The following is a 12,911-nucleotide window of genomic DNA, read 5'->3' as shown; positions in this document are numbered from 1 at the left end:
TGGGTAAAAACAGAGAAATGTTTTCTCAGGTTAATAAGCAACAGCACCTGACTAGGAGACACTGGACTTGAACGATTTGGTTGTGTATCTCCAGTAGGGTTTTTAAAAACTACACTGTTCCTGTAATAAGTTTGTATGTTGTGAATGCATATAGGGGTGCATGTATTTCATATGTATGCATGCATGTGCTTTCTCTATACATATCAGAAATAAATCCCATGCATACATTAAAATAGGTTTTTACTTGTTTGCTTTGACGTTGGAAAAGGTAGAAAGTTTCGGAGTTTACCAGAGGAAACATGAAGCAAATTAACAGCCTAACTCAGTTATGTTATTAAGATCACCAAACTTACCTGCCTCCTGCTTCCTCACACACACTGACATATGGAAAGGACCTGAAGCCCTAAAGGTCCAGCCCCTTCCTGACTATACACTGCAAGTCGCAGGCCTGTGTTTCTGTATGAGGCACTCACCACAGGACAGACACAGGGACACAGGCTCTCCCACCACCCCCATTCACAGGAACTCCGCCGGTGCCTAGCGAGGCTGTCTGCACTCATATGGATAGCATATTCAAAGTAATTTTGAGAAATGTCTTAAACATACACACATTAAACCTTTTAAAAAATATTTTAAGAGGGCAATAATCTTCCATCCCATACCAAGGTACAATCCTACTATGGGACACTATACATCTTCATGGAGAAATAGTTATCATACAAATTTTTAAACAGTTTCATTTTGAAACGATGAATATTTCCCCTTTTATGTTACCTTTAAAGTTAGACATCTTAATGCTCATTTCAAATCTTTACAGAATCAATATCTGAGAACGAAAATACATGAATCTGATCATTATTTAGACACACAGGATCACAGTTTACATACAGAATGACCACATAAGTGTCTTCAGATCATCCCGTGTGAAGAAGCACACGTGTGCATGTATGTGTACCACAAGCATGTGTGTTATTAGAGTTGCCTTCATGGAATTAGAGGGGGGATAATCTATTACTTAGTTATTCACAATTTCATCAGCTCCAATAAACTTTGTAAGATGACCTGTTTCCCAAGTGTACATAAACATTCCTGGACGTACTGAGCCAGAAACGACCCGTCCTAAAACCACATGCATGCTCACCCCTATAATCAGTGCGTGGCAGCTCTGTCTCAAAGAGAGCAACACAGCAAGTTATGTTGTTGTTTAAGTGGAGATATGAAATGGAGATAGAGAAAGCCATGTCAAAGTCAGACGCACGTCAACTAGGACAAGACACAATGAAAACAGAACAGGCAAACTCAGGGAAACAGAACTCAAGGAGTCCAAGTCTAGAGCTTTTGTACCTGTGGAGACTCATATGTGATGGTTTTGGTCTCGGTTTGGACAATGGGGACTTCCTTGGTGGAGATTTCTGTCCTTTGTGAGGCATCAGAAATTGTTACCATCTCTGTTTTTACCACTGGTGGCTGAGGTAAAAAAGGAAGGGAAAAATAAATTCTAGAGGTAACAAGGCAAAAGTGCTTAACGGAGCCTTCAAAATAATGGTAAGAAACATATCCAAACACACGCTCATGCACAAAAGAAAAGAGTAAAAGCAAATCACCTAAAAGAAACAAAACACATAAAAACAAAACTTTCTTTCAATTATAGTATTTTATATATATATACGAGGGGAAAAACAAGCTAACATAATGGCTCCCTAAATCATTGTACTCTTCAAATTACGTTGGTCCCAAACTACCTAAGTGTCAAGCCTATTGCACAGTGATATATACTTTAGCTTTGGGCAAGTAATGATAAAACTGCAAACAAACAGAATGAACCATGTGAAGCAGCCTGTCTTGATTTTTACTGCAGCTTAAAGAACTGCATGGTTTGTGTGAAGGCTCATTTCCTTTCACTGGCTCACCAGGTAGTTAGGCTAAAATTTGTTCTTTTCCCCCCAAAATAAAAAAATTAATAAAAAATAAAAGGCTTAGGTGCCTTATTAACAAAGGAGATACCATTTTCAGATTTTCAGAAAGAATATCTTCTCATGTGACTGCTTTCAATTATAACTGTGTAAAACCCAGTTTTTTTCTGTATTACATAACTTATAATTTTTACATATAACATTACCCCATCGACGTTGCATTAGTGCTTCCAACAATCGAGAACATTAAAAGGAGAAAGCTGACGGCCTGCTAACACTGTAATCTGTTGCGAATACATGTTTCAGACAACCCCAGACTATATTACTACCAAGATACTACTGTATTTTTCTTGAGAGAAAATCCCCAACATTATTTAGAGGAGAAATCATATATGAAAGCCAGAAAATAACAGTTCAAAGTAGTCACAGATTCTTGAAATGTTTTCTCCAAAGTGAAGTAGAAAGTTTAAAAGTAACATAGTGAAAATCCATTTATTTATCTAGAGACAGTTACTTAAAGATTTTCCACCTCATCATAAAGAACAAATACAGATAATTCCCAAAATTGTGGGTGTTTTAATTCCAGAATCAAGAAACATACCCACGGATGTGAACCACCACCCCCCTCCAGCATAACTTTCCTCAATTCAGAGACACTCCACATAGTGCCCAAGGCTTAATCCAAGAGGAGAGAGGAAAATTCTCTTTTTTGAAGAAGGAAAAGACTCATATCCAATGGAGATAATCCACAAAACATAAAAATCAACTTGCAGATAACCCAGAGGTGATGAGGACAGAATAAGAAAGAGAAGGGTCTCCTGTTCAATGGCCTAGCCTCTGGCTGCCCAGAAGGAAGGAGAAGACTCTTTACCAATCCATCCAAGGCCTGGAATCTAAAACACAGAAATCACAGTGGCTTTCAAGAAGTAATGTTCTCACCATTACATGATGCGCTTAGAGCATCATGGTGATCAGAGCCTGCTGCCACTTCCAAAAATCTTAAATTGAAGAGTGAGGAAGAATGAGTCAAAACGTCCAACTCAATCACGGCAATAGAAATACACACACTCACATTGACCGTTTTCCCCCACAGTATATATATATATACGTTTCTGATGAAACCAGCAAAAAAGGCATTTAGTGTCAGGAAGCAGTGCGACTAAGGACAAAAGCAGTTGGGAACATTCAAAACATGCAAAGAAAATTGGAATTGTGAAATGAGAAGGAAAAAATGATGTGGCTGTTGGAGGAAAGCTGACCCTTCAGGGTGATCCAGTTGCAGAAGGAAGCCAGAAACATGAACTGTGCTGGCAGGAAATCTACACAGCAGTGCTTTCCCCTCCTCCCATTAGGAGGAGGGGGGATCTCGTTGAAAAAGCTGAAGGAGAATTGGGAGGACAGAAGGAAGGCAATCAGGTGGTCTCCACCTGAGAAACAGGTTTAGAGTTTAGCTCCCACCTGGGACTCCCATTTACCTCTGAACAACAAATAACTTGTGGCAAAACATCAATGTCAACATGAGACACCTCTCCATTAACTTTATGTTGCTCTTCCTCTGTTTCTTCGTTCACGTCTTGCTTAACAGCACCTTCGTTTACACTCTTCTCTCCAGATACCTTTTGGGCAACTACATTTTCCTGCATCACTGTTTCCACTGTGACTGCAGTGGCGCCCGCGTGTTTGCCTGGGCTGGCTTCTGGCACTGCCTCCTCCGTCTCCACTACCTTGGCTGCTCCAGCTTGGTCAGCTTCTGCCTCCGTCTCTTCTTCAGACTCCGCCTGCTCCTCCCGGATGGTGCCCTCAGTCACCCGGTGGTGGGGCCGGTACTCGCCCACGTCCTCCTCCTCACTGTCGCTGCTGCTGCTGCTCTCAGAAGACAGGGAGGTGGAGTCTTTCTGTGTCAGTGGCTCCACCTGCCGCATCTCCCCAGGACCACTCCCAGGTGAGAGCTCTTTACCGTTCAGTTCTTCTGTGATTACTCTTTCGTCTTTCCCAACCTCTGCCCGCTTCTTCTCCTCCACTACATTCAGAGTCTCATGTGAACTCTGTACAAAAAAAGAGTGAATGAGGGAAAACAAAAATATATGAATAAACAAAAATGATGGAAACCAAAATTAACTGATGGCAGGTTCATGTCATGGAGGAAGACAAAGATGATGGTGATGGCTGACTGGAAGGGAAGCGGGCACATGTGCGGGTGTCACACGTCAGGCAATGAGGTTAACATGGAAAGGGGGAGAACCTTAACAGCATCACTGGCTCCAGTGCAAGGCCCTTCTGACTCGGGAGCACGGTTCTGTGAGACAAAAAGCAACCGAGGACACAAAATCAATAAAATTTCACTCAACACCCACCAAAACAAATATCTGACACTGCAAAGACAGAAAGCAAGAATCAACATTTACAAAAGCCCTTGCTCAAGCTCAAATAAAGGACAGTCAAGACAAATGCCAAAAAGCTTACAAAAAGAAACAAAAACACAAAAACTGCCAGTGTCCTCCCAAAGAAATAAAATGTTTTTCTTATAGCTATAAGACCCATAGCTCTACTTGCGGAGCTGAAAATGGAAAAAGAAAGGGGGTGGGGGGGCATATTACACCAAAGCTTACTGCTCCTCTTTTTGTATAATAATTTTTAAACTTCTTAAACTTATTCAACAAACAGTTTTGGTTTCAATCAGCCTAAAAACCTACCCTGAAACCCTGATTCCTAAATGAATATAGCATTAAGGAGATGGCACCTATATTTTTTCCTGGCTCTTTTAAAAAACAGCTTTAGTTGGCAAAATTATAATTGGCTCAGACAGCTATTAACATAAAAAATGTTATTCATCTCAGAAATGGTTAAATCCCAAACCGCATTACAGTTTAGCAAAAGGGGTGACATAAGGGGGTGTCAACAAGGGACCCAGAAGTTTCCTCTAGAATTGAGCTTCTCCAATAGCATCTTAGAAATCTGAAATAAATCATGTGTATGTATTGAGATGCTTTTTTCCACCCTCAGCAGACATCTGCTTCTTGGCTGTAAATTATTTATTCTGGTTAAGTAGTGTAATGACTAAATGTTCAATCCGACTGAATACATTAAGAATAGAAATTACTACACTATAGTATTTGATAACTAGGGTGGAAATCTTTCAGAGAAGTGTGTTTTTAAAGTTTAAAGTTTTTCTTAAACTTATTCAAACAGCCTATTTTACATTGACACAAATAAAGCATAGCCAACTTTCTGACATTCAGGTGGTACTAGTGTCCGTGATCTAACTTAAAATAATTCCCTAGAGCCAGCAGCCCCACCTATTCAAGAAGGTATCTCCATCCCAAAGTGCCTCGGAGCCCTCTGGGAAGAAATTAACCTTGCTGTGAAGTTGCCAAGTTGTCTGTTCCTCTCGCTAGAGGCAGCAGGATCTCGCATTTACCTGCACCAGTGCCGTGGGCAACCATGAGTAAATGGCCCTAGCACAGCACACTCGTCCGCAGCACCTACCAGCGTGTACACTTGTACACTCTCTTCGACCTGTGCTGTTAGTCTTAAATGCACAGGGAGGGCGTGTTTTCACTGCTCAAAACTGTTAGCAAATAAACTGTGCTACTGACAAAACAGGAGTGCCACCCTTCCAGTTTTAACGAAAACCCAGAGGTTTCAGATACTAAACTGGAAAACTCTGAATCTATATTGACAAATAGGTAATGTTTATATCTACTTAATAATTTCTTCACAAATAAAGACATCCAGTGATCAGAATATTTCTACAGCAGATATTTCATTACAATTCTTACAGGTCCTTGAATTACTACTATTATTTAACCTCAAAAAGCTGATAGACTTGGCCCAAGTTCAGAGAATCCCTTGGGGTCATTCAAAAGCAATTATTTCACTGAGTATGGCAGACATCTCAAATTTTCCAAATAAAGCGAATTTTAAAAACTAACAAACTGTCAGAAGATGCCCGAAAGACATCTGAGCAATGAAAACTTGACACGGCAAAGCATGCTTAGCTGCTCCTTGGTTGGTGATTTCCCTCTGCTCAATAACTCTGGGCCTTAAAGGTTTAAATGATTCTCTTTAATTTAGGCAAATTTTATTTAATTAATTAATTAATTCTCAAAAGAAGCAGGAGAAACCTTCAACCTACATCTTTATCTCATGTCCAAATTCTGTCCCTATTTCGCGAATGTTTCTCCCAGGAAGAGTTAACTTCTCCAGTGACAAGCACTGGGGGGAAACGTTCTCGAATATTCAAAAAATAAAAATCACTCTTATATGTGGCTTTCAGTAACGGGAAACAAAGTAAAATGCACCTCAGGCAACCGCGAGAAGGGCGAGGAAGCCAGCGTTCCACACGGGGCACTACGGCTCGCAACAGCGCCCTCTGCTGTCCCCGCGGCGGCAGGCGAGGTGGCGGCTCTCACGCTACCAGAAAGGCCCTCTGCACTAAACAAAATTGATGTTATCTCCTCTTCTAGGCTCTAGAGAGGTCAGAGAAGGAACAGCAAAGAATTAACGATGCCAGAACAGGCAGCGGTGACCTACTGAAAGAAAGGAAAGGTTACACAAGAAAGAATAACAGAGCTGCACAAACTGAGAGGAACACGGAGTTCTGAAAGGTCCGGCAGCAGGCTTGCGGGGAGGTGCCTGTGTGCCGGCTTTGCAACCCTGCTCGAGAACCTCTGGCAGCTGCAATCTACAGAGTCCTGCCCTCACTCCTTGGCTTGTCACTGAAGCTTTATCACAAACTGAGTGTGCCCCACCTACCCAGACGCTATTTCTTGTATTCTTCAGGTGGCTTCTTGGTGCGAGCCTCTGCACGAGCGGCCTCTCAAGCGGCTCCTACTCCTGCCTGCCTGTCCCTGTGTTAGTGCGTGCATGGTCCTCTCGCTCCCGCCTTCAGCGCCCCTCCCCTGTGCACTCCGGGCTTTTGCAATTGTGTCATCTCACTAAGGTCCACTTCCTAGTCCAGATTCTGTGGAAGGCCTTCCCTAACCATTCCATTCCAGTTCATATGGTCTCTTCCCTTCTCCAAGACACTGAACAGTCTGCACAGCAAACACTCGGACAGCAACTTGGGGTAATTCCCTCTGACATGCTAAATAAACCACGCAAGGAATAAACAGTATTTTCTGTCTCTTTTTTTTTTTTTTTTTGCAGTAAGAAACAAGGAAAAAAAAGAGAAATTCTGAGGTGAAAACTCAGTGAGCAATATGAAAACCACTTGTCCCTGAAAAACTATTAAGGCCAATTTAACCTCCACATTCTGGCCCTTACACAACGGTCTCTAACCTGCCTAAGGGCCCAGGTGGACGTGTGGACTGTCCCCAGGTACCTGGAAAGCCACCAGTGAAGAGTCACTGTGAAGCTCTCCCTCCTGTCATAAGTGTGCAAGAAAAAATCCAATAAACCCCACTGCTCAGAGATCTTAAAGAAAAACAAGAGAGAGAGAGGCCCCTGAGGACAGGGAGCCAGGAGGGGTGAGGGTAGAGACCATAAGATGAGGAACGTGTGTTGAGTTAGTTGCAATATTCAGGAGGGAAAAAAGCTCCTGGACTGATTTAGCTTAATTACAATCCCCGTAATTACAGCATCTCCGGGGGCAGGGTGGATAGAGAGGGTGTCCTTCCTGGGGAGAGATCACAGCACAGGAGAGTTTAAATAAAGGCCATGCGTTTAATTATTCAATAAAAGATCTTCAAAAGTGTCTAAAAACTACAGTCTATGTAAGCTCTATTAGACTCACGGGGGAATATTTTCTACAAATTTAAGCATATCATAATTCTCACACTGTAGAGAGTATAAAATAGGTTTATATACCAGTTAAAGGCTAAGTGACTTGCTTTCCAATTTTCTGTTCAACTCTCAAAATCAATCATTCATACTCAAACTGAAGCCATTTGAAAGTTCAATGTCTTTATGTTTTAAACAAGAAATTATTACTCCTTTTATTGTCGTCAATAAAACCCACAGAATGGAAACTGGAAAATTTTGGTCAAATTATATGCTGAGGCATAATTTTTTCATCCTACATACATCTCAATAAGGATTCTAAGATAAACAAGAAACCCTGCAAAATCAGTAGCAAAGTGAAGATGCAGCAAAGACAGAACCTTAAAAGGTATTCTGTTAAGTCAAAATACTCCAGTAGATTCAATGCTCACATACTTTCGACTAATAGTAGTGATGGGTTATTTGGAAAAAAATATGATACAGTGTAGGCAGTCAATAAATGCTTGTTGGGTGAATGGATGAGTGGACAATTTTAGTTATAATAATCCAAACATATATCAAAGAAGTATGTATCCTCCCGGGTGATGGAGAGGAAAAACAGAAAAAAGCAGTAATGTCATGTGCAGGAGCTTAGTGGGTAAATCCCACATTTAAATTTCACGTTATATCATTTTAATCCAAATTTTACAACAAAAAATACACAATCCAGAAAAATAATGATCACAATGATAAACATCTTCACCAAAATTCCCAAGCTCCTGATTGTAAAAAGTCCAAGGGCATCACTTTATATTGCTGAAACGGTGCCAGCTAACTTGCTTCTGGAGGATGGACTTTCAAAAATACGTAATGCGATATTAAAGTCATCGTTACACATGTACTCTAACTCCATAAGTGTTGGGCTTCAGGCTAACTTTTATAATATGGAAGTATGCCACTTGGCTCAGCTTTGTGACCTTATCTTCCTCATCTGCAGTGTTCGGGAAATATACTTCATCAACTAGACCTCAAGTTCCTTTAGATCAAGACCCTATCTTCCATGCATGCTGTCCTCTGCCCCACCCCACCATGTGTCCTGATGAATATATTCCATTGACTAACAAAAATCTTACTTTGTAGAAGGGAAACACTTTTTCCTTATGACTGATCTCTGTCCTCACTCATCCCCTTACAACCCATTTCTCATCCAGCCACCACAGGGGTTTCTGTCAAGCAGTATCCAGATTAAAACTCTTCAGTGGCTTCCCATTGCATATTAATACAATCCAAACTTGTCACATGGTCTTTAAGTCCTGGCACGACCTGGGGTCTGACCTCACTCACCTTTCCTTCCTTCATGCTCTACCTTGGGCATTAAATCCTGGTCACTGGACCCTTCAGTTCCTTAAACGGGGTCTCAACTCAAAAGCCACGTCATCAAGGAAGCCCTCCCAGATCACAGCGATAAAGCAGCCTTCCTGGTCACCAGCTAACACTATGTATTTCATCTTCTCAACACTTAATTCTTAGTGCCTAGAATTGTCTAATCGTTAATTTACAAGTTCTTTATGTTCACTAACTCCTCCGCTATACTCTAAGCTCTCTAGTTCCAGCAGTCTGACCAGCTGGCTAAGCAAAATCAGGAAAAACAGAAGAATAAGAATGTAGAAGCAATGGAAAGCCACCTTCCTTAGTGGTGTCAGATAGCTGACATATGCAGGAGCACAGACAGAGATGTGGGGGACAGCTAGAGTCTACCAAAATCTTTTCTCCCATCAAAAATCTTAAAAATGAAAATTCAAAAGGTTGCCATATGTCATTAGTAAACTAGCAACCTAAATCATGTATTTGTTCATTTAACAACACATTGTACACACACGTTGTACAAACGGTGCAGTTTCACATAAAATCATGCTTTCCCAAGTATCAGCCACATAAATCGAAATTAGAGATCACTTATCACCTAAACTGGTTGATATTTCTGCATCCTACAATTTGGGATTTTAAAATAAAGTACTTCTGCAACATGATGTTTCCCATCAAATGGAATTCAACTTTTGAAATGCTCAAAAAAAATTCCTTCAAAAAAAGTTTAGGTTGACACATAAGAAAAAAGGAGTCCCTTATGGCAGTGGACAGACGAGGGGGGAAAGCAAGAGTGGGCCCAAGGGTGCAAGGTGGACACCTTATCCGCCTCCCGAACTTTTTCTTCAACTGGCCGCGTTGCTGCCATCTGGTGTCTCTCCTTCACGGACAAAATATCCTTGAAAAGGTGGTCTCCTTTTCTCTATCGTTTTAAACAATAGACATAATCAACAAATAAGACAAATGCTTTACACCTATGGCAACACAAACATAAAACAACAGTGCGGGTCAGCGGAACAGACCAGAGTAAGCGCTGCATGGGGTCAGGCAGCCCCAGAAAACACACCAGTCTAGGGTCAACTGCCGACACACTGATATTAATATCTCCAGGAAGCTTCCAAGTAAGGATTGAAGTTGGTAACAATTTCTAAAGATCCTACCCAGCCTTAATATTTTCAAAAAAATCTTTTTCCAGTTAAGCAATTTTTTTGCTAATAGTTCTTCAAGAGCTATTTTCCTTGCACTTTCACAAATTTAAGAGATTAAAAGCAACAAATGGCTTTGCTTTTTAAGAAAAAGTGAATAAAAATAGCATGAGAACATCTAAACCAAAACTCTTCAATTTGGCAACATTCAAGCCAGATAATATGCATAATTTAGTGAGAGGAGTGAATAGGGAAAGATGAAATCGTAGGGTAACACCATAACACACTTTTCAAAATTGCATATTAAATATAGTATGATCACTGTTTCCTTAATATGATGAACCCAGAGAATTTCTAGGTGGATAATACGAGGGTTTTTGGAGCACTAGAAAAGAAGAGATGCAGGCAGGAGTATTTTGAGAATATAATTTAAAGGCAGTACTTATTTTGGTGATGAGGAGAAGAAAAATGTGGAAAGAAAAGAGTGACAGTTTGGAGAGATGTTACGGTTGAAAATGTTTTGTTTTTGTTTTTGTTTTTAATCCAGTCTACATTTCATTGCAAGGAAGTGTGAGTATTAACTATGTATGATAGACCATTTTGCAAGTTTTCAAACTGGCTCATCAGTCTTTAAAGCTAAGTTTAACTCATCCTCACAGTAGTTACTTTAAATCACTCAAAATACGATCACCATTCCTGTATGTCTTTAGTTATTAACTATTTAAGTAAACTTTATTTCAGAAGTCAATAACTGATAAGCTTAGTACAGTCATTTTCTACATCATCCTACACAATAAATCATCACCACTAATTTACCTGAGCAGAACAGTGAAAGCATGCTGAAATTATTTCAAAAGTATTCTGAAAATCATAAAATTTACCTAAGAACTAGGCCAATAAGTATTACATTGTTAATGAACATTTAGTATTTTAAAAATGGTTAGCAATTACATAAAAATTAAATGGGAACATTTTATAACTTCCTTAGAATCAACATACAAGATTAGCAACCCCAGTTTTAAGGAACAGCTGGAGTGAGACATATACCAACAAACAGCTCGTGACATACCCCTTGTGTCTGTAGGGACAGAGGTGTGATACGTCGTTTTTCCCATTCATTAGGGCGCGGCTCAGGTGTGGATTCCATAAAATTGCGCTTGAGTTCACTAATGCTAGCCTGATGTTTCAGTATGTCTTCCTGGGCCTTATCCAGGTCCTAGCAATGTGTAACGTAACAAAGGGGGAAAATTCCAAAAGGAAAACAAAAAAACAAAAAAACAAAAAAAAAACAAAACCCAGCAGGACAAAAATAAAACCAAAAATCAAGACAAAGCAAATTTATCATTTTTTTAAAAAAAAAGTATTAAAGCAAGAAAAATGCCAAGTCTCAAAAGCCATGTTATTACCTATGAACAAATTTGAGTTTATCAAAATTTGAAAAGGAAGCCAATAAGTAAATTATTTTATATTTTAAAGCATTCTAATTTCTTTTCTATTTACAATTTTTAAAGAAGTAATATTTACATTATTAGAAAGAAGCCAGGGAACTGATGATCAAAATGGCTAACAACCTTCTTTCTCATGCTCAAGATTTGCAAGGCAGCCTAACTTTATTCCAGCAAATTTATCTTTCTGATTATAGCTACTCCTAAAATTGCATCCTATGAATATAACAAACCAACTACAACAGACAGAAGGGTAGAGTCAGAAGTACACTGGCCTGATGGGAAAGCCAGTCCAGAATCATCCAGACAATGCAAAATCAAGGGATGGCCTTTTTCAGGAAATTCCAGGGGTGGCTTTTAATCCTTAAGGAACAAAATAACTTTTTCCAGAAGCTGCTTCTGTTTGACCAGTCCTTAAAATCAGTGGGCTACATACTAGCCTTGTGCACTTGCCAAGTACAAAGGTGGGACCCAGCCACCCCATATACCAAATGGTCCTTCTACAGACAAAGATGCACTAAAAACTACTAGGTCAATTGTCATTGCAGTAGGACACTCTTTGATAAACGGTATTTGTACAAGCTTTTAGACTGGCCCTGATAAACAGTATTTATGGGAAAAAAAGATAATTAATATTAAGGAAACTTTCTTAACTGAACTGTAAATGTTTTCTAGGATTCAAAAATTCCAGGAGCCACGTGTGCATTGTATCTTTCATCCCACTCTTAGAGGAACAGGGCATGCATCGGGTAAAAATTAGATACTTGTATTCATGCACAAGCACAGTAGCTCATCTATGAGTTTCTACCGCCATTTGCAAAAACTCATGAAAATCTAAAAAACCTTTGCATGACATGGAAAACTTACTGTGGCTTGAGATCAGGCACATTTCTTGCATTTATTCAAAGCCATGTTATGTATCACACTTTACAGCATTTTAGTAAGTTATGCAAAAATACATTTCAACAGTTATCAAAGCTGCCAAAAGCAACCAAACAGATTAGTCAGATTACTGAGAATTACAGTTCTCCACGGAATACACTGCCATGTACTACTATCCTAAAATAAGAAGGGAAAAAACATTCTCGTGTGACACGGGGAATATATTTTACATTCCTAACTGGGTGGTTGGGTTTTCTTTTCTTTCTCTCCTCCCACCTCCCTCCTTCCCCTTTCTTTCTTTTTAATCAAAAAAATTCTCATCAATTAATCAGCATGTTCTCAAACAGAATACTTTATGTGGATTCAAACAGTTTTAGGGGGAAAAAAAGTGGACGCAGCTCAAGAGTCAAATGATTTAATACCAGATCAACAAGCGTCTTTTCTGGTTAATCTCTACTAAG

The 12,911-nt window shown here is 39.8% G+C and overlaps 1 protein-coding gene across 13 annotated transcripts in view; it reads right to left on the bottom strand.

The window, feature by feature from the left end:
- The window catches only part of EPB41L2 (erythrocyte membrane protein band 4.1 like 2), a 229,245-nt gene that overhangs the window by 29,540 nt on the left and 186,794 nt on the right, over nt 1–12,911 (bottom strand). For 5 of the 13 annotated variants that reach the window (XM_037844854.1, XM_037844859.1, XM_037844857.1 and 2 more), the window contains 6 exons: nt 11,193–11,339; nt 9,799–9,900; nt 6,215–6,382; nt 4,156–4,209; nt 3,389–3,958; nt 1,345–1,467 (listed from right to left, as the gene is read on the bottom strand). The exons of 1 other annotated variant lie outside the window; for it this stretch is intronic. In XM_037844854.1, coding sequence (XP_037700782.1) covers nt 1,345–1,467; nt 3,389–3,958; nt 4,156–4,209; nt 6,215–6,382; nt 9,799–9,900; nt 11,193–11,339 — 1,164 coding nt within the window. The remainder of the gene's footprint in view (nt 1–1,344; nt 1,468–3,388; nt 3,959–4,155; nt 4,210–6,214; nt 6,383–9,798; nt 9,901–11,192; nt 11,340–12,911) is intronic. 7 more of the 13 variants (XM_037844858.1, XM_037844861.1, XM_037844860.1 and 4 more) reach the window with 7 other exon arrangements.

The sequence above is a fragment of the Choloepus didactylus genome, chromosome 7 (genome assembly GCF_015220235.1).
Source record: "Choloepus didactylus isolate mChoDid1 chromosome 7, mChoDid1.pri, whole genome shotgun sequence".
Classification (NCBI taxonomy): domain Eukaryota; kingdom Metazoa; phylum Chordata; class Mammalia; order Pilosa; family Megalonychidae; genus Choloepus; species Choloepus didactylus.
The sequence above is the reverse complement of the archived record's forward strand: the minus strand, read 5'-3'. Positions and strand labels throughout refer to the sequence as shown.